At 38.3% G+C, this 24,191-nt stretch overlaps 1 protein-coding gene and 1 long non-coding RNA gene across 11 annotated transcripts in view; both read right to left on the reverse strand.

Moving 5' to 3' along the window:
* LOC117283040 lies at nucleotides 1-1,613 on the reverse strand. The gene is made up of 2 exons (XR_004514039.1): nucleotides 1,258-1,613; nucleotides 1-554 (listed from the first exon to the last, which is right to left on the reverse strand). It is a non-coding gene; the product is annotated as an uncharacterized LOC117283040 (long non-coding RNA).
* A 5,140-nt stretch (nucleotides 1,614-6,753) lies between these two features.
* LOC111873860 (hepatocyte nuclear factor 4-gamma) overlaps nucleotides 6,754-24,191 on the reverse strand; it is a 156,697-nt gene continuing 139,259 nt past the window's right edge. For 8 of the 10 annotated variants that reach the window (XM_023868897.2, XM_033755235.1, XM_033755232.1 and 5 more), the window contains exons 8-11: nucleotides 23,865-24,101; nucleotides 22,060-22,268; nucleotides 17,269-17,393; nucleotides 6,754-7,063 (exon numbers count right to left, since the gene is read on the reverse strand). In XM_023868897.2, coding sequence (XP_023724665.1) covers nucleotides 6,997-7,063; nucleotides 17,269-17,393; nucleotides 22,060-22,268; nucleotides 23,865-24,101 — 638 coding nt within the window. In that variant the 3' untranslated portion in view covers nucleotides 6,754-6,996. Of the gene's footprint in view, nucleotides 7,064-15,488; nucleotides 16,056-17,268; nucleotides 17,394-22,059; nucleotides 22,269-23,864; nucleotides 24,102-24,191 lie in introns of those variants that run through there. The other 2 variants (XM_033755236.1, XM_033755240.1) reach the window with 2 other exon arrangements.

Raw genomic sequence — 24,191 nt, forward strand, 5'->3', positions numbered from 1 at the left:
TTGTTCCATTTCGCTACCCATGTCGTTTCACGTACGTATAGATACTGATTGAGTGTGAGTCATGGCCAGCTGGTTATCGGGTGTCAAAGATTCCCGAGTTCCGAGTGTCGCGTCTGTGTGCGCGGCCCACTCGGTAAACAGCCGCTTTCGTCCCGAGTGCTATATCGTCCCAAATCGTATCGCGTCTGTGTGTGGGAGCCCTCGTGCATCAGCCATAGTTAGGATAGAGTCAAAAAACTATACAGTGACTGGCATGGCTAGTGCACCGGAGGTGGGGGCCGTCCCGTCTGCAACGGACTATCAAGCAGGCGAAATGACGGAGCCGACCTTGTGTGAAACGCGGTTGAAGGCAATCGTGGCTTCCTTTGAGAGGAACCATGTAAACTTAACAAATAGTAATCCTGACTGCCAGGAAGAAATAATGGAATAAACTAATAACGAAATCCGAGGCCGAGAGGACAGTGCTCTGTAAGCACCCCGACAGTAAGGCTCTCTTTACAGTCATGCTGCGCCTCTATGCTGCCATCCACAGGGAGATGCGAGAGTCGCCCCTCCTGGAACAAAAAGAAGAATCAGCTGAGGAATTTCGCAAGCAAAGAAGGCGTAAGCGAAACACCTCAGATGAACAGAAGAAAAAGCCGAAGCCGTCACCTAGCCCGAGGGACCCTAGGATAAAATCCCAGGGTGAAGTAATAACAAGAAACTTTTTTGCACCCCTAAGGAAAACAGAAATGGATGTCGTGGAGGAGAAAACCGACAAGCAACAGCAGCAGTCATCTTGCAGCCGGTCAGGTAGGCCTCCTCCCATTGTACTAACCTCTACAACTAATCAGATACAGTTGCAGAGGAATATCAAAGGTATTTGTCAATGGCAATTTTGAGTTCCGCAACACCAGGAGTGTGACCAGAATTGTCACAAAAGATATGGCGGACTTTTCAGCCATAAAGAAATTCCTGGAGGATAAAAATCTTGCTTACTTTTCCTATAATTCAAAATCCGAAAAACTCATTAAAGCTGTCATCCGTCACCTCCCGCAAAATACTCCAGCAGAGGATATCTCTGATGGTCTGGTGAGTCTGGGTTTTGACGTTATTAACGTCAAACAAATGTCAACCAGTTGTCGGACGCCTCCAGAAGGAGCAATGACCATCAATCTTCCCTTGTTCCTTGTGACCCTCCCAAGAACTCTTCCGCTTAACCAACCTCTGCCACATTGCCATCAGGGTAGAGGCGTACAAAGCGCAAAACGGGCTTACCCAATGTTATAACTGTCAGCAGTTCGGCCACGTTTGGGCAAACTGCAAGCAACCCCCACGTTGTTTGTGGTGCGGAGGTGGCCACCTACACAAGGAGTGCCCAGAAAAGGAGAACTCTGCCTCCACCCGAGTATGTTGCAACTGCCGATTAGCGGAAGGAGAAAAGCTGCATCCCACCAATTATCGGGGTTGCAAACATGCCAAGGAGGAGCAACAGAAAAGGAAGGCTCAGAGAACGTCCAAAACTACCACAGGGAGGGTGTTCTCTTCAATCATCGTCACTCCAGGTGTCTCCTTTGCGGCGGCACTCCAAGGCAGTACAGTAGAGCAGCAACAGCGTTCTCAGGAAAGCCATGTTCCAGTGGCTCCACCGCCAACAAGGAAGCAGATTATACTGGTCCCTGTACTGCAGAAGGAAACAGGTCAGTCAGTTCAGGCTACTCATGTAAACGGTCAATCCCTCGACAATATGTTGAGAGTAGTGACTGTAGTACAGCAGATAATGTCAGAGGTCAGTGGTGCAGTGTCTGAGGAGGAAAAAATAATGGCCATTACTAAAATTGTTCTAAACCTAATTAAACAAAATGGCCACTAGAGTTCATAGGCCCCTCAAAGTCATAGCATTTAATGCGAATGGCATTGCGAGGCGGCGCTATGAGCTCAGTAAACAGCTGCAAGGCCTACACGTAGATGTGGCCGTTTTCAGAGACACATCTGAAAACTCACGAGAGGTTTTTTATTCCAAATTACCACTTTTATAGAATCAACCGCCACTCGGGCAGAAAAGGCATTCCCCATAACCATGTAGTCCTACCACCCCTTGTTTCAGTAGAAGCGACAGGGGTGTGCATACCAATTTGTAATAGTGAAGTACTGCTTGCAGCTGTTTACAAATCTCCAGGCAGAGCCTGGGGTGATGCTGACATCACTGAGCTCTTAAGCTTTAGACGTAAGACTATTTTGGCAGGTGATCTGAATGCTAAGCACCCATTTTGGAATAGCAGAGTTTCAAACCCCTCAGGCTTGAAACTCATTGATTTATTTGATAAGAGTGATTCCAAAATCTCAGCTCCACAGTGCCCCACTCATTATTCCCCTGCAGGAAATGGTGACGTGTTAGACATTGTGGTTCACCAAAATATCAGTGTCAGATGTCATCGTCTAGAAATTAATTCGGGGGTAGAAGCCAATAAAGCGGCATGCGACTTTGCAGCCTCTATTGCTTCGGCATATAGGTTGTCGACAAGTAAAGTTACACTTTCAGATATAAACAATGATCTACCTGGTCTAGATCGTTTGATAAAATATAAGCAGAGGATAAGAAAATTGTGGCAAGAAACCAGGGCTCCAGCGTGTAAAGTGGCAGTCAATTGGGTCACCAAATCAATCAGACGAATGACCCGTAAAAGGGCACTTGAACGGTGGGAAACAAAAATAGGTAACACTGAAGTCACACCTCAGGGTATATGGCCCATTGCAAAATCTCTCTTAAAGAGAGACGGACCAAGGGCACCAACTGCTATTCATGGTTCTTCTGGACTTAAATTTCACCCTTCTGATAAAGCCAATGCAATTGCCGACTGTTCGGAAATTCAGTTCACCCTGCATGATCTGTGCAACGATAACCATGAACAGTGGGTGGAGGCTAGAGTAAAAGTTCTGCTAGAAACCGTAGACGAAAACCCCCCTCAAAGGATCAGACCATGTGACGTTCAGAAATTAATAAATTCCCTGAAATTAAAACAGGCCTGTGGAATTGACGGCATCCCAAATGAATGCCTCAGGCTCCTTCCAAGGCGACCATTGGTTCATCTAACCCATTTATTTAATCATTGCTTTCGGCTGTCTCATTTTCCAAGCACTTGGAAGGAAGCAAAAGTAATAACTTTACCCAAACCCGGTAAAGACCTGAAATTTCCTCAAAATTTACGTCTGATCAGCCTCCTGTCCATGACAGGAAAATTATTCGAAAAAGCAATTTTGAATTTCCTCCAAAAACATATTGAAGAAAGAGACCTGCTCAATGCAAGCCAGTTTGGTTTTTGTGCACGTCACAGCATGACATTGCAATGTATGAGGCTGGCGGACCACGTAACCCTTAATTTCAACAATAAAATGTCTACGGCTGCAGTGTTCTTGGACATTGAAAAATCCTTTGATACCACATGGCACTCAGGCTTGCTGTGTAAGTTATCAAAATTGGAATTCTCTAACTGTTTGACCAAGCTTATTTGGTCCTTTCTTTCTCAGTGTACATTCAGGGTCTCTGTTGAAGGCAAAATGTCAACGCCAAGGGAAATGCAAACAGGGGTGCCACAAGGTTCTGTCCTTTCCCCTACTCTTTTCAACTTGTATTAAATGATGCCCCCCAAACTCGTGGTGTTCACCTGGCCCTCTTTGCGGGCGACACCTGTCTATATGCGACAGATCACAAGGAGGGTTTTATTGTTAGAAAACTCCAGCGCGGTCTCAGCTCAATGGAGACCTGGTGTAAGCGCTGGAATATAAAAATTAATGAAGATAAGACTCAGGGGGGTCTACTTCTCTCGTGGGTATTGACCACCTGAGTCTTTTCTTACTCTTAATGGACAAAATATTCCATTTGTAAATAGTGCAAAATATCTAGGTGTAATCTTTGATAAGAGAGTTACTTAGAGATTACACATATACACATAGAAATGATCGAAGCCAAGGCCTTCAGAATATTCATTAGAGTATATTCCCTATTCAAAAGTGCACGATTGAGCGCTAACATTAAATTGACCCTCCACAATGCTCTTATTAGATCAGCAACGACTTATGCTAGTTCTGCCTGGGAGTCTGTGGCAGACACCCATCTAGTGAAATTGCAGCGCCTGCAAAACAAGGTTCTCCGCACGATTGGCAATTTTCCAAGGCGCACACCGGTCCGCGAATTGCACATGGCATTCAAAATTCCATACATGTATGATTACATAACAAAATTATGCAGGCAACAAGCAGAAGTCATACAAAATGAAAATGAGAATGTTCACATTATTGGTCAAGGTGAAGCCCGACATAGAAAGTATAAGTGGCTCAAACTTGGCGGCGGTCAGGCATACGACCATTCCAGTGACTAGACTGCCGTGGTAGCGATTACTATTATAAATGGGGCATAATCTGCTGTACAAAGCCTGGACTGACAGAGGCCTTGTAATTATTATACATAGAAATAGTAATTAAGACTAGAATTAAATTGTAAATACAAGGTGGTTCAAATATGACCACGACTGATTTTTTTTTTTAAGCAAAATTGCCAAACACTTACTTGCACATGTCAGTCTTCAATGTACTCCCCTCCGGAGTCAACACATTTTTTCCAACGTTCTGGAAGCATCCTGATGCCATTTTCAAAAAAGTTTTGTGGTTGGCGGCGTATCCACTCCCGAACATTCTGGATGACGGCGCCGTTGTCCACAAACTGCATGCCTTGCGAGTCTGATTTGAGTCTTCCAAACATGTAGAAATCACTTGGTGCCAAATCGGGACTGTACGGCGAATGTGTCAGAAGGTTCCATTTCAATTTCCGGAGGGTTTCCATTGTTGTTTTGTCCGTATGGGGGCATGCATTGTCTTGAAGGAAGGCTACCCGCTTTCCACATATCTTCCGCTTGGATCAGATCTTTTCCTTCACGTCTGTTGCCAGGAGGTCTGAGTAATAAGCTCCATTGACTGTTCTGGCATCTGTCAGAAAGTCTACATGGATAACCTCCTGCCAGTCCCAGAAGAACGTTGCCATCACTTTTCCTGCTGAACGGCTTCTCTGCGCTCTCTTGGGTTTGGGAGAACTGGTATGCCGCCACTCGCGTGATGATTGCTGGGACTCGGGAATGAAGTAGTGCAGCCACGTTTCATCGGTGGTCACTACAGACTTTAAAAATGCATCACTTTCGTCTACAAACTGCTGTAGGAGACGACTGGCAACTTGCATGCGCACCATTTTGTTCACGTCCATAAGAGTGCGTGGTACCCACCATGCATTCACCTTGCGATAGTGCAGGTGGTATTTCATGATGTCTTCTACACTACCAACACTGATGGACAGCATTGCTCCAAGTTCCTTGATAGTGATGCGCCTATTCTCACGAATAAGTGTGTCTGCACGATCAACGTTTGGCTTGGTGATGGATGTTCACGGCCGACGATCATGCGGTTGATTCTCCACGTGCTCTCTGCTCTCTCTGAAGCACTTACACCACTCAAACACACGGGTCTCTGAGAGACACTCTTCCCCATACTGTTGTTGGAGTCTGTGGTGAATTTCAGTGGATGGGACATTTTCTCCAACGAGAAATTTAATCACAATGCGTTGTTCCACGCTCTGCGGTACCTTCTGTTCACTCATCACTCTAGCAACTTCCAGACAGGACTGAACAGGTTCTAACCCTAACAGGAGGGAGGGTGGAGGTTGTGGCTTCACTCTCTCAAGGTCGCACAGCTGCTGCGCAGTGCAGCTTGTTTACAAAAAAAATCAGTCCCAGTCATATTTGAACCACCTAGTATATGTCAATACTGACAATGGACTGACTAAGACTGACAAATGACAGACCCACCTCTCGTCAGAGAGGGCGCCCCAGCTGGGGCTCAACACCAAGACAGACAGACTGACTGACCATCAGTTGCAACATGACTTTGACTTTGACTCACATTAGTCAGTGATCACATTCAGTTCAGAGCGATCAGTCATCAGAGTCATCAGCTCTTCTCTGCAACCAGGCAACCAACGTAGTTGCCGCAAGTCTCCAGCGACCACACTCTGCGACCAGGCAACTAACGCAGCTTCCACAACTCCAGCAACCACACCATGGGCAGCTGTTTCTACTGGCGCATGCAGCACTACATCACCAGCCAGTCAGGCCAGCTGAACGGCCGTAAAACTTGGCCTACTAGAAAGGAACAAACGGCCCTTTTCAGGGCCCACAGACTTTCCGAAGTGGTTGTCTATTGGAACCTTGACAATCCCACGGGTGTAATTCTGGTATTTGACTCATGGTTGTCCATTTTACAACCAGTTTCCTATTACAGTTACTGACTTTTTGGACATTATCCTTCATCCTGTTGTGTTTTTTCATTGTCTTTTTGCAACGTTTTGGAAACTGGTCTCGCCATTGAGACTAGCTCTACCGAATGGGCACAATTGAATAGGCTTTTACCTGAGGTTGGAGACAGACTGCAGTCTCCTAAACGTTTTTAAATAAAAAAACAGGATGATGAATAATGTTCAGAACGTCAGTAATTGTATTAATACATGAATGAATGAATGTATGAGGGGTAGGCCTTCTCAGCCCTTGCACTGCAACCTACAGCGGTCTATTATGCTTGCTTGTATTAATATACCTCCATTAAAAACTATTTTTGTTATTGATCTTTAATACTAAAAATCTTTTACAGTTACCTTCAATTTTCATTCAAAAATACATAATTTGCTTAACTTTCATATCATTCATATTAGCCTTTTAGAATTCTTCTTCTGTCTAACAAATAATTTCTTTATGTTTTAGTCTTAAAATTAATATGATTAATATGAGATCACATGAACAGGGAATTTGCATAGGGCTGGGGATATAGGTACTTCTCTCTTTTTGTGTCCTTTTTTTTCGATACTGTTTTGTATATCCTGCACAACTTGATATCTCCACTAGTCCTTGGTCTCTCCAGTGGTCATTTAGTCATCTTAATTTTTTATGCTCCTGAAGGAATCCTATATGTTACACAGTATCAGAATTGTGTTTCATTAGGCATGTTGTTCTCCACGTGCAAAAACTGCTTTACTGTTTGAGAAACACTGCAAAAGATCATTAATCATTGCAAAACATATATTTCACTTTTATTGCGTCAATTAGCACTAAATCATGTACTCACTACTTCCAACATAAGAGAACAAGAAACATGGTTCACATTTATCAGAGTAGACATCACATTGTTTACTGAATGCATCTTAACACTTTTAAGAACAATGAACACAGGCAGGCCAGAGGTAGGCAATTTGTCTTTATATACAGTAGTTTGCATGTTCTTAACAGACCATCTCATATATACTTCCTCTAGAAATTAGTTTGTTCTATATTTGGACTGCTGAAGTTGGAATCCAGCTGTAGGAGTAGAAACGATAATATTAGCAAAGGTACAATGTAGATGTTACCAGTTTACATGATTCATTTATGAACCTTTTAATGTTCCGTGATATATGGCACAGGTATATTTTTAACCTTGGATTTGACCATCCAAATGTAACAGAAAATCTAAAATCATTTTTAAGACCTTAGGAGACTCCAGTGCAGCATCTCCCCCGAGATGAATCTTCACATTTATTGGCTGAGTTTTTGGATTGTGTCTAAGGATCTGACCCAGTGTTCTACTAAATAACACAGTATGAATTTCATTTATTTCTTTGCCTTTGCTGCCTTGGCAACTATGTAGTGTATGTAAATATGTGACTTTTGTGTCGTGTTTTCTGTCACCTTCCCTAGTCCTAAAGAAATATATGCAAATACAGGGGGGTCCTAGAAAATATACTCACTCTTTGATAGTCAATATCTTTGGAACAAAATTACATGTAGTTACAATTCTTGCGCAGTAGTGCAGTGTAATGTTTTCTCAACAGATGGTGAAGGTCACATGAGTCACATGAATGTCATGCTGCGTGCGCGCTGCGAGCAGAAGACAGCAGCAACAATGACTAAAAGGTTCTTTGAGCAATGCAAGGCTGTATTGAAGTGGTACTGGAAGTACAAAAACATTAAACCAACATGTCGAACAATTGCCCGTATTCGGGATAAATTTGAAGCTGACAGTACTGTTCATGATGTGCATAAGCAAAGATCTGGGCAACCACAGATAGTAACAAGTCCAGCTTCCAATGCTGTGGTGTTGCAACACTGGTCAGGTGTATCTCGATATGCTTCAGACAACGATTTTCCCTGCCATTCAAAAGCTGTTTGGAAATGAGAGATTTTACCTACAACAAGATGGTGCTCCACCTCACTACCATCGAGATGTCAGGGCATACTTTGATGACACTCTACCTGGACGACCTGGATGATGGATAGGTCGAAGAGGTGCTACTGAGTACCCACCACGGTCTGCAGACCTAAAACCTCTCAACTTCCACTTATGGGGAACCTTGAAGGATGAGGTTTATCAACAAAAGCCAGCTACAATGACCGCGCTATGAGAAACCATCAAAGTATCGTGTGCAGCCCTCACACCGGACACACTGACAGCCATAGTTCGCTCAGCAGTTCAGCGGCATTGACGCTGTTGAGTCGCTGATGGTGGTCACTTCAAACACATACAATGACTCTCTCCACACAAGAAATGTAACTACATGTCATTTTGTTCTAAAGATGTCGACTATCAAAGAGTGAGTACATTTTTTGGACCCCTCTCTATATAAAAATTTGCCCCATACTTTTGTCAATGTGTGTGGTAGCCAGGGATTTAAAATCAGTGTGTAAGTACTGCTGTTAAGTTTTTGGATGCAGTTTGAATCCTTTTATACAATTCTGCCCCTTTTTAGTAAAGTCATCAATTTTGGCACACATTATATGGATCAATTTTATGTAAGTTGTTAGACTTATAGTTGCACATTTTTAGCAAAACTGGCTTGAATCATGTTCTTGAACATCATGTCAATATATTCCATCAACTACAATTTACTGTGATTACACAGCATTATTTTACTAAAATCTGTGTTTGAGTGATTATCATTCCTGCTTCATAAATGGAAAATGCCATCTCCAAGCACTTCAGACAGATCATTTATCCCTAGTGAGGTTTCCATTTTCCTTGATTATTCGAGAGAAATGCAGGAATGTTGTTTGAAAATAGCTCATGACTGATTTTTTAAACATTCCTTCCATTATGTCATTCACTCATCACTCTATTGTTGATGGTAGATAGCCAGAGCAGTTGATAAAATGTCATTAAATAACTGAAAATTTGGTCCATTATTATTTTGGTATAGTCAAGCTGCCATTACCAACAGTGTGTTCAGAGAGAAGGGAACTTGGCAACTGGATGTCGCTAAGGATGAAATATATTGCTCAATATCTCTTTCTGATGGGTCACAATGATTAGGCAGCAGGTGTGTTTTCTGTCCCTTGTAGTGTCAAATGATGCAGTGATTAGTGAATAATGACTTGGAAAGGCTGTGGAAGGAAATGATTGTGGCGTAATTTAAATAATTTATGTGCAAGAACTGAGGAAAACCATGCAAACCTCATTGAGGATAGCTGCAACTTGATCCCAGACCTTGTAAATTCAAAGCAGGAGTGCTAACCATTTGGCTGCAATGTTTTGTTTGTTGTCAACTAAGGGGCTGTATTATGCTCTCTTGAAAGTGACAAGTTGCTGCATATACTGAAATCTCTTTATTTTGAAAATAATGAACATCAATCAGGCAGAACAATTCCAGATTTTGAAAGTCAAAGGGTGTTTTGAGCATGTGAATAATATCTTTTCCACATTATACCAACCTACAGAAAATTTGGCCTTGGTTGAATTAATTTTAACATACCAAAGGAAGGTTTGTTTTTCAGCAGTGTATCCCAGGGGAAATAAGAAATAGTTGTAATAAAATTATATAAGCTTTATGATAGCAGGTGAAATATGACATGTAACTTAATATACAGAATGTGAATGCTAGTGCTCTCTTATACATGGAATATTGTTCCAGTTATTACTGGGGTCTCACCTTACTTTTTTCCAGATCTAAATGCTTTGTTTCAAAACACTTGTAATAAAAAAGGAAAACTGTAAGTTGAATGCAGGCATTTGAAGTCTCTATGTAAAAGGAAAAAGAGAGTATGTCTTCTCACCAACAAGCATAATCTGCTGCACTGGATAAATGTTTGAATGAAGAAGAAAGTGCATCAGGCATTGAAAGTTGTAAGAAAATGATATGGCACAGAGCTATCCTTGGCCTGGAGATAGCTATCATGACTGAGAATTTTGTGTGTGTAAAATTATTCTATGATCACTTCCTTCCACATTCATTATTCACTACTTATCATACCATTTGGTGCTATATATTTTCAGTTATTGAGAGCTTCAATAAATAAACCATAAATAAAACTGCCACAGTGCTTTTTCACATATTTACAAATTGACAGACATATTTTCTAGTTAGTCAAGCAGTCCTGAATTCCCTAAAAATTCATAGCTCACAAGGGGATAAAGTCACATAAAGAATCTCAAGAACAACTTCTAGGATGTCTGATTTATGTTAAAAGATAACTTTACTTTGCAAAGCTTGTGCATGTTTCAACCTGTACCAAAGAATACTGGATGACTTTCTATTACTTGCTTGAATTCTGTCAGTGCATAAGCTCCGATCACAGAGTCACTTCTTATATGGTGTGACCTTATTGATGATCAGTAGCTTACCATAACTGTGTGTCTTCATCCAGGAAATTATAAACACAGATTAGAACAAAGTGCATTACAGTATGCTCCCAGAAAGGAACATTCCCATATTGCCAGTCTGATTCCTATAGAGGTGAGACCAGATGTGTTTTACATAATAAATTCATTTATTTATCGTACTAAACTTTGTAACTTCTGTAACTCAGATTTTTCCTTAAGCTTTAAAACAGTAAAATGTGCAAAAACTTGTTGAATTTATACACATGACTACAGTGTTCTTATGTGCTTAGAGTGCTTGTTATTGCAATGTGGCGTATATGAATTATTAAAATGCAGATTTTTGGCAAAGTGAGGCTCTAATCCATCTGCTGGCTGCATCTTGGACTTTTAAATTGTTCATACTTCTACAGCACATGGTATCATAAATTGGATCATCAGTGGTTAAATTTTTAACCACTGTGCATTATGACATTGACAGAAAAAGCAACCATATCCCAGACAAAGAACAGGTTCTTCTAGTTAAATTCTAAGAAAATCCAACTCTTTCTCTCTGTACCAAGCAGGTTTGCATGGCAGTGACACTCTAGACTTGTTTTCAGAATTTAGAGGGCTACAGGATCTCATAACCCCCCATTTTCATGTTTTTCGTCGGTCTCTCAAGACAAATTCAAATAGTCCAACTCATCACCTACTCACCATTCATATCATATTACCATCTCCTTTGATATCATATACCCTGTATTATTGAAACTGTGTGAAATAGTGGTAGTGAAATATGCTACAATTATCAGTTATTTTTTCTCTGTAATATAATTTGAAAGTCTGTTAGTTCTTTGTGGGTCTTACTCATAATGAACTTCAGACTGTACACCTTATATCTTACTAATGTTTATTTTAATTCCATTTTATGTAAGACATTCTAATATTGCCACTCAGTTATAAGAACATATACTTTAGCATATATGAGGCTGCTCTATGAATAGAATACAGTAGTTTCAACAAGAATGATTGGGAAATGCTGCTCTAGTGTCATGGTAAATGCTCCTTAATAGAGCTCAGTTTCAGTGAGCACAGCAAAAGAAACATAAACATGTACCCTCAGGATGGAATTATTTCTCCCATTTTTATCTGAACAATGTGTCATAAGCAATAAAATTTAAACAACCCAGAAAAATCACGTAGAAAAGACAAACACTAAAACTATACAAAGGTTTAATTCAAGAGTTGATCCTGTGTTTTAGTGGTGCACAATATTTTCATAAATGCTAATAGTCACATAGAAGAACCTTCAGGCGAATATATAAGGCACATATTAATATATTAACATTCTGTAACTATTCACTAAATTTCTGAAAATAGAAAAATAATTAAAAATAAACTTTTCACACTATACTTACACATCACAAAGGCCAATGCAATCCAAACATACAAAAGACAGAATGTGACAAGAGAAACATTTCAATCTGCCATTTGATGCAACTATTCAAGGATTCACTGACCAATAAATAGACAGTGGTCACAGTTTATTTGTCTGAATGATACACAGTATGCACTTTTTTTGTTCCTTGGACGGAAACTTGGAAGCCACTATCAGATTTTTATTGACTGTCTAGTATTGGGTTCTTGATAAGTTTTCTTTGGCACTGAAAATGACTAAGAATAAGTTTTGCTACATAATATTTGGCGCAGTTTCTAAAGTCTGTTGGACAACAGTATTTGTAAATCCATACAAATATATTATTTTCTCTGATAAACAACATGGGTCACTGCCCTTATCACATAAGCACTATAGTTACAAGAAATGTATAAACAAATGAGCTGATAAGTTCAAGTGTTATACAATATATTGCAGCTGAAACAACTTTAATAATAACAACTAATAATGATAATAATCCAGAGTTCATAAAACTGAATAATCAGTTTTAATAATTGTTCCATATACATAAATATATTTCAACTTCACAACCCAAGAAAAATGCACTACAGATGCAGAAGCTGTATTGAACCAACCATTTCCATTTGCTCAGTTTTACATGACCAAATACATAAATATGTGGTTTTGTGGATTTTGACACCCTGTGGTATGATAGAAAGATTTTTTAAAGAAAATACTGCTTCCATGTTCAGGGTAGAAGTAGACCTACCGGCCTACACAGTGGTAGATACTATTTACTGCAAGCCACTTTAATTCGTTGCTGTGTGTGCCTACTTATACATAGTAAAGATTGCGCTGCTGTTCTTAGAATGCTTTTTCCAGAAAATGAGGAGAAAGTATCCAACAGTCTTGTGTACTGCTTTGCTCAGAGTGAGTACACATGACTACTAAACTGATTTCAGTGGTTTGGTATTGGAGTCTGTACTGAGACTTATCAAGAGAAATTATTTTGGTTTGTATTGCTCCTATATACCCACTACGTGAAGTTCTAATTGTAGTCTGATTTTAAAGAATGGACTGTCTTACAAATAAGTAGCATATGGCATAAAATATGAATCTCATTAAAGATGTATAACTTTGATTTGGAATGTTTGTGATCTTATGAATGTTTTACAAAATAAGAGAGAAAGTAATTTATGGCTGTATGCAGTGTGATATATGTAGCATGACAGTTTACAACAGATTTGTTGCTGCAGCAAATTAACATAAGGCCAGTGAGGTATGCAGAATCACATCTAAAAAAGTTCCATCATGTTTATATGTTTGGAAATAGCAATTGCTAATATTTCATTACCTTCCCTGTATTAAATTTTTTTCTAACAACAAGATTCTAAGACAGGTTGAATCTCAAGCTTTCTTTTTAACAGTTGCCTAAAATTGGAATTTCTTGATAGCTAGGTGACTGTTAGCTCCTCATGAAGGGTTGTGCACCTCAAAGTCACATTACCTAAAATTTTTAAAGATATATTACATATTCCTGATATGTGTAAGGTGTAAAATTTTTCCAACCATGGACATTTACAGTATGGGTATTTATGTAGACAATTAAGATACTACCTTATCATTTTATTTTCAACATTTTGTGAAATGTGAAATGCTTTGTAACTTTCTGTTATGCTATTAAATTCGCACTATCCCTGCCCTAAGAGACCAGTTAATACACTATCACCACAGTTTTGTATGTTTGGTGCAGCAAAGGGTTAAACCAAGTTATGGACTGCTGGCTGTACATCAGTTTAAATGTACTATCTTTAGAATGTTATATGCGGAAGGAACATTCAATTTGCTAATATTACATTAGACAAGGCAAAGAATTAAACCAAGTTATGAACAACTGGCTGTCCATGTTCAGTCTTAATTCACTGAATATACAAGTGACAGTATCAATACAGCTTCTAATTTATTGAGATACTGAGAATATTTCTGGCATGCACCATGAGCAAACATATCAGTTGTCTGAGCATCAGTGAGTTCAAGTGAGTTAACTTAAGCAGTCTTAACATTAAGTAAAAATATTGCCTCTGCCGGCCTCTGAACCAGTGTTGCTGTACTGATCTTCTTTTCTATCAATAGTATTTTATTTTACAGAATTAATATACAGAAATGTTGGAAATTTGTAGGTAAAAGCCTGGTGAATCAGATTACATAGCAGAATGGAATGTAACAAAGAAACATGGTGAACACAGAACTGTATAAGTTAAGAATGAATTAAGTACATACAAAGTTTAAGGCTTGTAAGTGGCATATGCTCTAGTTACATGTAAATTGTTTAAGATGAGGGGTCGAATATTACAGGCCCAGTAAGAGCTGGTACAGCCATTGACAGAATACCCAACACTGCTTTCTGCCAATGAGGAGATGGCAGACTGAAAAGAAAGTGCATGAAATTTTATCATTATCATCATCATTCACTTCCTTAAACCATTTTCCTTTTTTTGGCATCCATGTTTGTGCCCTCATTGTATGTCTGTTCTCACTAGCTGGGCATATGCCCAGCTAGTGAGAACATACATATGAAGGGGGCACAAACATGGACGCCAAAAAAGGAAAATAATGCAGATCAGAGAGAGTATTATTCTCAAACAAATATGTTTTAGTGTGAGCAATGATATGCAATAGCATGGAAATATATTGACTTAAGATCTAGTGCAGTGTGACAGTTTTTGAACAGTAAACAATTGCCTGAAGATGGCCAAGTAAGGCTGAAACATGTAGCAATTGATGAAATTTTAACATTATTTTAAATTAAAGGTAGATTGTGAACAGTTTTAAGTTACATGAAAGACAGAGGTGAATAAGTGAGTCTGGGTCTCCTGCCTGTTACCTTACTGACTGACCTATCTGTACTGCTATATAACTAATTTATTTTCAATTTAAAAGCAATGGATTCTCTGTTGGAGTTATTTTAAGATCTGGTGGTATTTTGAATGAATATATGGAGGAATGGAAAGGAAACTGCACTGCACAATGTGCTGAGGTGGATCTGGGGTTTGAGAAGCCACAGCCATGCATGTTTCAGTAAATGCTCATGCCTTTCTCATCTTACGCAATTTACATCACTAGTCCTCCTCCTTGTTAGCCACTCTTCAGCATTTTATATTACATTCCATATTGTGCATTATAATAGCATGTTCTTCTGTCCACACATTTTCAATGTATGATCCAACTTGCATCATCAAAATGAATAACCAATGGTAAGTAAGTAAGTATCCCTGTAACAGGCCGTGAAGGCCCATAGGGTTGTGGTTGAGGGTCCCACACTATCTAGACAATTGGCGGTAAGGTTGTCAGCCTTTATTAATTATTTAATTAATTTCTGGTACTCATTTCTGTTAGAGGCTGAGTAAACCCCAGGGCTTAGTGCGGATGGTAGGATTAGGTCAATTGAAAAAAATCCAATGACCTCATCAGGACTTGAACTCGCGACCTTTCGGCTTGTAGCATAGCCCCTCAACCAACTACGCTACTGCATGCCCCCTGAATAACCAATGGTTCTCAACTTTTTCTAATTCACAGACCAGTAAAACAACAGTCAGTTTACAAAATATGAGTGCCCTGTCTGTGTCACATTGCACAGCACAAATAATAGGGTCCAAATTAATTATTACTAGCTTATCTAAACATTTTTATTTACAGTTATAACATTTATGCAATATTAAATCAAAGAAACATCTTAATCACCCACACTGAACTTTAAAAATTAAAATTATATAAGAAGTTATATGAAATAGTTTGCTTCAAATCTTCCATATTGTCCAGCCAGTATATAATGGAAAGGAGGACCAGTAATCATAATTATGTTATATAGTGAGATCTCTGTAGAAAAAAATAGCAGTAAAGTATATATATATATATATATTATAATGCTAACTCGAATTTGCAGACCAGCATATGTTAAGTTGTGAACCATTGGTTGAAAAACGGTGGTCCTAACTTGAGATGCTTCTGCTGTTATACTATCTCATGCACTGCAGATCTGAAAAAAAATTGTTTGTATATACGTCCTTGTGCTTCTACTTTAAAAGTGTTAATTTGCTGTGCATGCTATTGCACATAGATAGAGTTTATTTTTGCATTGAAATGGCATATAATTTGTCCTTAATTTTCCACTTATCTCTGTCAATGAAAGTAGCAGAGCAATAACATATAAATTAAAAATGTAATCTTAGAAATTATTGGCATGACATCTTAATTCATACATATTTCTATGGTGCTGCATATAAATTCGTACCTCAAAGTAAAGGTGTAATTGAAAGCCCAGTGAAGAACCATAAAATATTTGTTTAAGCTTGCCATCTCATTAAGGCTAAGTATTAAAGGCCAGGTCTATTTATACACATGCAGTAGAGGTTCCAAATCTGTATGATTCAACATGTGTTTTTGCTAGTGCCCAAACAGCTGGATGAATTTTATTCATATTTGATGTGTGAGAGTTTGTCATAGGGCAATGCCTGGGTTATAGGAACATCCAAAAATCAGGGCCCTTTAGATGGACCCCATAACACAAAATGGCTTAAAGGATTTTGTCTAAATTCAGTAATTTTTGACATCTATCTAAATAGAACTACATAGGTGATATCTTCAGGAAAGAAACAGTACGTGCACTAGGGTCCTAGTCATATAATGTCAGTTTTATCAAAATCATCTTTACTGGTCAGGTGTGTTTTGTTGTTGTTTGATAGAATTCCCAGCATTTTATGGAACCTGAAGGTTCATTATCATGTTCAAAAGAGCCCTCCACTGGTCCCTATCCCGAGCCAGATCAGTTGTTATTTGCTATTCAACAACAAATAACAGTCTGTCAAACAACAGACAATTTTGGTTCCAAGGTAACATAGTCTGTGTCAATTACATATTTTTTCACTGATTTTTTATTGTGCGAGACTAAAACTTGGGAATGAAACCACTTCTAGAGAGATGGCTAGCTTGTTTACTTTTTCATTCTAAATTTCATGGTTTAAAGATGTAACTTACAGGTAAGAATATTATGCAGATAATTGAATATTAGGTAAAATAAGAAAAAGAGCACCAATCATTGCAGGGGCCCATGCAGAAGTGATGGGAGGAGAATGACATATATTTAATTACACTATTCAGACTAAAACAGTTTTCGTGCATCTGATATTCTCCTTCCACTGGGCACCAAAGTAAGTTCTCCCTTTCTCGTCTTATCTGATATTTAACCTTACCAGGCCTTTTCCTGTGAAAAATTCATGATACTTGGAGACACGAACTCACAGTTGTTCTGCCTATTCTTGTGGTCGAGTGGGGCAGTTAACAATGCTACCTCATATAAATGAGGTGAAGGTGGTCCCTGCAATATTTGTAATAACGAGTGTTGAGGGAAAAAGGAAAGAACACAGATGCACAAAAGAAAATAACATTAAATGATAGCCATTCCTAATTAGTACTTATACTAAAACCAGTTTATAAATTAAATTACCAAGGACTGATTACAGTGGTAAGGTGAATTTGTCTCAGATGCATTATGTAGTGAAGACAAACTATTGGTAATATATTACTGTCCTTGTTATGTTACACTAAATTAAATGAACTTCCTGCAGTGCCATAGCAAAGCTAGCAAACCAGTACACATATGGGAAACTAAATTAAATGAACTTCCTGCAGTGCCATAGCAAAGCTAGCAAACCAGTACACATATGGGAAACTGAATTAAATGAACTTCCTGCAGTGCCATAGCAAAGCTAGCAAACCAGTACACATATGGGAAACTGAATTAAATGAACTTCCTGCAGTGCCATAGCAAAGCTAGCAAACCAGTACACATATGGGAAACTGAATTAAATGAACTTCCTGCAGTGCCATAGCAAAGCTAGCAAACCAGTACACATATGGGAAACTGAATTAAATGAACTTCCTGCAGTGCCATAGCAAAGCTAGCAAACCAGTACACATATGGGAAACTGAATTAAATGAACTTCCTGCAGTGCCATAGCAAAGCTAGCAAACCAGTACACATATGGGAAACTGAATTAAATGAACTTCCTGCAGTGCCATAGCAAAGCTAGCAAACCAGTACACATATGGGAAACTGAATTAAATGAACTTCCTGCAGTGCCATAGCAAAGCTAGCAAACCAGTACACATATGGGAAGAGTACATAACTGAACATGTACATTTTGTTGTATTTACTAAGAATTAAGAAATTCTCATATAATTTCCTTAAAGAAAACCAGAAGGGTTACATCTACTGTCACCTGACTGTTATAACTTATTCGTTCAGAAACTTTTGAACAGAATTTCAATTGTAGGTATTAAAATGTGGTTTTATAATGTTATGTTGCTTTGTATATATGAGGTGTTGTTCAAATGAAAGCCATTTATGGTGCTGCTAATGCATATGGAAGTTGCAGGTAATGACATGGCTGTGTGCATGTGACAAACCACCAGCTGACCAAAAGCTGTACAACAGGTGTGTTACAGCAAATGGGAGCAGTGCATAATCATCCAGACAGGACCAACAAGGTGCCATGCAGTTGTTGGTGCCAAAACTCGTGGAAGAATTTGTGGTATGTATGAAAATGTGTATCTCAGAAGCATTCTGGCATGCTTATGAGGGGGTCATCATATTGCATGACGATGGCCATTTCTATGTACCCACACTGTCCAAGGCACAGCATTCTCCATGTGTTCAGGCGGCCCCCAAGAAAGTACTAAGGGCTGTAGATTTAGGTTGAAAGAAGATATGAAGGCTGTAGTGGTGCAGTGGTTACAGCAGCAGCCCAAGAAGATCTTTATGGAGGAGATCCATCAGCTGATATGCCAATGGGATGCCTGCCTCAGTGCCGATCAAGATTACTCTTAATAGCCTCAATTGTCTCATCCAGAACAATCCCAGAATAGAATTGATGTAAACAGACTTCATGATAAATCATCTGTGCTGGGTGAAGTATGAATTTTGTGTGTACTTCGAACTTCAAGGAGTTTCATAATTATGAGAGTTATGATATTATGCAATTCAGGTTACCATAGAAGCAAACTGTTGAGTGTTAATACATTGCATGAACATAAATTATGTACTTGGTCATGAACAAGCACACAGTCTTTTGCGTCAGTGTGTCATGTCTATTCTGTGAGTATTAATAATATTCTGATGTGGATATGTGAAATGTAATATACCTCAGTAACATGTAGGAGCAGAAAGAAACACAAGAGAAAGCAGGGGATATTAATAGTACAAAAGCCTTTATAACAAATAATGAGACTTCTAGTTGAATTCTGAACAAGTGTTGCACTAGTACATGTTTATATATTAATATCATTTTCATGTTTTATGAAACAACAGAGTATGAAGGGCTACTTGGAGAGAACAGCATTCCAAGATATTTTTGGTCCTCAGGGAAATGTTAGTAATCATAGATAATTCAGTGACCAGTATCAGTATGACAGTCTATGAAACCTAAGAAGTTTTAGACACACATGTTGAATAACTGTTCTGTTAATAGGAATATAAAACATTTTCAATAACAGCATGATGTAATGGGACAGTATAGTCCCATTTGGCTTATTACAAGTACATATCACTGGAAAAGGAATCTCTTGTAAGCCAGTAAAGAATAAGATTCATTTTAATATTATCTTCCATTCTTTGATTCGGTCCCTTCATATTTTCTGACCAGAGTTATATATATGCACTTCCCATCTTTCCCAAGCATGCTACATGCCCTGCCCAAATTGTCCTGATTTATTTGATCATCCTGATAATATCTTGTGCAGAGTCAAACTTGTAAAATTCCCCATTCTCAAACACCCTTAATGTGACAGAGCAAGTTTCACACCTATACAAAACAGCAGACAAAATTGTACATACTTTGAATATTTTAATCTTTATGTTTGTAAAGAACAAATGAGAGAGGATAAAGAACCTGAACCGATGGAAATGTGCATTCCAAGAATTCAATCTGCTCTTATTTTCTATGTAAATGCAGTTTTGATTTTTCACTGTCATTCTAAAATTTTTTATAGATACATCAAATTAAAAAAAAAAAAACATTATTAATAATTAATTCAGATATGATGTCCTAAACTGACTGGTGCATTAAAATGAATCCAAAATGTGTCCTGCACGTCTTTCTAATATCTAGTTATAGCTCTGTTACATGGAAATAAAATACATGTATTGTGGGATACAAAGGTTTTAGTCCTGTCAAAAGCTTGATTGGTGCCTTCCCCCCCCCAATTACAGTAATTTGTCTGTTATGTATGAGAAAACAGTCATTGATAAATTATTAATAATGTGTGAGCACCTTTATAAGCCAGACAGTAGGGACAGTACTGTAGGAAATGTAAATGAGTCGTTTACATTCCCTACAATACGGACAATACTTTGTGAGATGAGGCACTGACTAATATTATAATTTACTTTACTACATCTACATTACAAGCCTCATACACAATTTATATACGCATAAGTATGAATATTCCAACTTGTCCATAGGAACGAAACAAATCACAAACCAACGACTGACATGTTGATGTAAAAACCAAAAGAATTTTATTCTTATTTTATATCATACTTCCGTTTTATATAACTTGATTTATTGTGTTTTTTACGTCAAGCGTTTTTTATATATTTTAATAATATTGTGTCCAATTTTGTTGGCGCTGCAGTTCAGTGGTGTGTATATGTGTGTAAATAATCTGTTTGCCTGATGATGGCTATCAATAGCCGAAACATGTAGCATGGTCAGAAATGGTCTGATCTTGATATTAGTTGTGTTGTGACGGATATAATACAGATGTTGTATATTGTAACACAGCAGGATGCATGAAATGAAAATTAAGCAAGACAGTTCTTCATTTGCAGTATTTTGCTGACCTTTGACCTTCTGATGGTTTTATTTCATGGGTGTTCAGTGTACAGAGTGACTTATTTTGCCTTTAGCATTTTTGTTCATGTTGCTTCTCCATCTGCTTTGAACTGAGTGACTCTTAGAGAAATATTAAAATAGTGATTCAAACTTTATGGCTTCAAGCACTGGCAGCTATACAACATAGTGCTCTGAAATGTTATATAATTTTAGTACAAGGTTTTAATAAGCCTATTTTCCTTAATAAGGCAAAATTAGATGACAACTATTTTAAAATTTTAAAACCTGTGTGCTGCTGCAGGCATGAACATGAAATTTGATAAATATCTCCAACTCTAAATGTAAATTTGTGTGTATGTTTGAATAGATCTATTTGGTTGTAAAATGAGAAACATGATGGTTTAACATATTTTTGGAATAAAAATTTTCGTACTTTTTTTATGACGTGCATCAGTAATACTAAAATTTTTACTAGTGATTGAAGCAATAAATAAATCAGGGCTATACAAACATTTATGAGTAAAAAACATGCTAGGCTTAATATTTTCAAGCTTTGACAAGATCTGTGTTAGCACATGAAACAAAATGACAATTTAGAAGGATTACATATTCAGCTAATCATCAGATTTATACAAAATCGCCAGACTAACTGGAAAACAACAGAATATGAAAATGGATTATAGCACGCAAGCCTGGGGAGAAGACAAGTTTAGGAATAGCATTGGAGATGTGGCATGAAACCCACAGGCCATGGACCTGACAGCATGGTGGTGGTGGCGGTGATGAAGAAGAAGAAGATGACTATTGTTCAAACCCAAAAGGAGGGGATTTTCAGGCTGGTACGGATGTGAAGTTGCTTAACTTGTGAAGGCACGACAAGGATAATGTTAAAATAATAAAGCTGACTTCCAATTAGATTTTTGGTACATTTTTGAGTTCTGTATGAAATCTGTGTGACAGCACCAGCCAGACATATATCTTTGATTTACTTTGTGCAATTCTGAAAATTAAGAAACAAGGTTCGATTGCGATGGCACTGTTTTGTTCTGTTTAATATGTGGATTCAGGTTCCATGCTGGGTTCTTGTTTAAAGGCAATCCTAAAAGGATGCTCTTGTTCAGGTAAGTGCATGTCACTACGGAGAATTACCACAGGTGGTTGGCCGGGTGTGGTCCCATTGCTCATTGGTGGGCTGCCAAGGTGCCCATTGCTGTGTTGCATATGTTGTGGTGGACTGTTGCACTGGGCTGAGCCTGGAGGGGTTAATGGGCTCCCTGGTGACCCTCCAGAACTACCTTGATAACTGCCTGCAGTAGTTGATGTGTTGTTCTGCTGAAGGTTACCATCTGCTGTGGCTCCTATGAATGCATTTAGAGACACTGAATATTGTTATGAGCATTAACAAGGAAGGTGGAGACTAGCAAAATATAATAAATGTAATAATAACTGTTGGAATAAAATGAAGTTTCCTCACATTGGTAGTACAGTTTGAAGAAACAGAAAAATCAGTAATCAACTACAGACAGAATCTGTAGAGCTAGAAAATCTCAGACTGATAGAGAATTGTTCAGAATTGGGAAATATCAGTAATGATTAGAATAATATAATACAGAACATACTTTTGTCTGTTTTTACACATGAACAGGAACATGGAAATGGACTGCTAAGGGAGAGGCAAGGAGATCAGCTGTCCAGGTGAAGTTGCTACTGAATATTAAGAAATTAAAGGATATAATAGGAAACAAGGACATAGTCAGATCTGAAAGTTGAAACTGTTCAAGACAAATTGGAGAAATTAAGGATATGTGGTATTGACATATGTCATGTAAGGAGAGAAGTAGAAGTACACAGAGAGCCTCAAGATAATGATGGTAGATGGAGACCACAGGGAACACAACTATATATAGAGGCCGAAGGAAAGAGTGGATGCATGTATAAAGAGACATTACTTAGCCAAGCAGTTTAAGGCATGTACTGTCTTTGCTCACTTGGAAACCAGGATCATGGATTCGAATCCCACTCAGGGCATGAATGTTTAGTTTGTGTGTGTGCCTTTTTCTGTGTTTGTGTACAGGTAGAGGCCTTGCGACGAGCTGATCACCCGCCCAAGGAGTCCTACCGAATGTGTAAGATCTAGAAAAACCAAAGTGAATGGAGAAGTTCATAGGGGTAGGCCTAGGCCCACTGGGGCTGTAGTGCCAAGGGGGATAGAAAAAGAAAAGGATGAAGAATACTGTATCTTAAGATTACTGATCCTGCGGTTGATGAATTATGGTGGTTATGATAAGCATATCAAATGTGGTAATGGTATGTAAGTGGCTTAATAACATTATACTACTGTTAATATTTCTATAAAATAACAGCACTGGATCTGATGTGACTTATCAAAATTGCCAATGAATAAGAGAGCAAAACAAATTTTATATCAAAATATACATGTGGCTATAAAATGGAAACCGGGTTAGCTAGAAGCAGAAATTGAAAACTAAGCCTATTGTCTTCTAGGATGTGAGGCCATGTAGTTTGGTAGGTAGGTTCCAATATTTTGGATGAACCAACTGCCTTTGTCTTCCAGATTGAAGATCCTCATTAAGATGGAGGCAGTGGGTACTTATCTACCAAACGACATGACATCATATCACAGAAGTTAACCTAATTTCCTCAAATCTCTTACAGGGAGTTAAGAATTCACAGCAGATATATCCAGTTAATGAGATCAAATATATGACATATCAAACTACACTGAAAACTGCAGAACAGTGGATTCCAAAGAAGAAAACTCCAAATTACATAATTTTCTGGAGGAACAGTCTACAGGTTTCAAAATCAGACAAAATTCTATGGAAAAAAACAAATAAATAAAGACCCATATAATTTACAAGAGTGGAGTGGAGAAATAATTTTATCCGAGGCAATTCATGACCTTCTATAAAAATACATAACTTTAAACTTACCACCCAGTAGCATTTCCTGTAACAGACTATCAATGCGTGCCACACCAAACAACTTGGCAAACTGGATCTGTTCAATCATCTGCCATGTAATGGACTGCAATGCAGGTAGAGTGAGGAGAATTTCTCCAAATCGACCTCTTGAGTCATACTGTCGATCACTGATGTAATCTTCCAAATTAATTTGGATCTGATAGCGCAGACTCTTAATTCTGTTTGAATCACTTAATCCTTTTGCATCTGAAAGTTAAATATGACAAATTTTCATTCCTTAATGGAAAGCACAGTGCCAGTCTTATGCTAATTTCAACAAGATGATAAAAGTTGCAT

This window comes from Cryptotermes secundus, unplaced genomic scaffold (assembly GCF_002891405.2).
Source record: "Cryptotermes secundus unplaced genomic scaffold, Csec_1.0 scaffold414, whole genome shotgun sequence".
NCBI classification, from domain to species: domain Eukaryota; kingdom Metazoa; phylum Arthropoda; class Insecta; order Blattodea; family Kalotermitidae; genus Cryptotermes; species Cryptotermes secundus.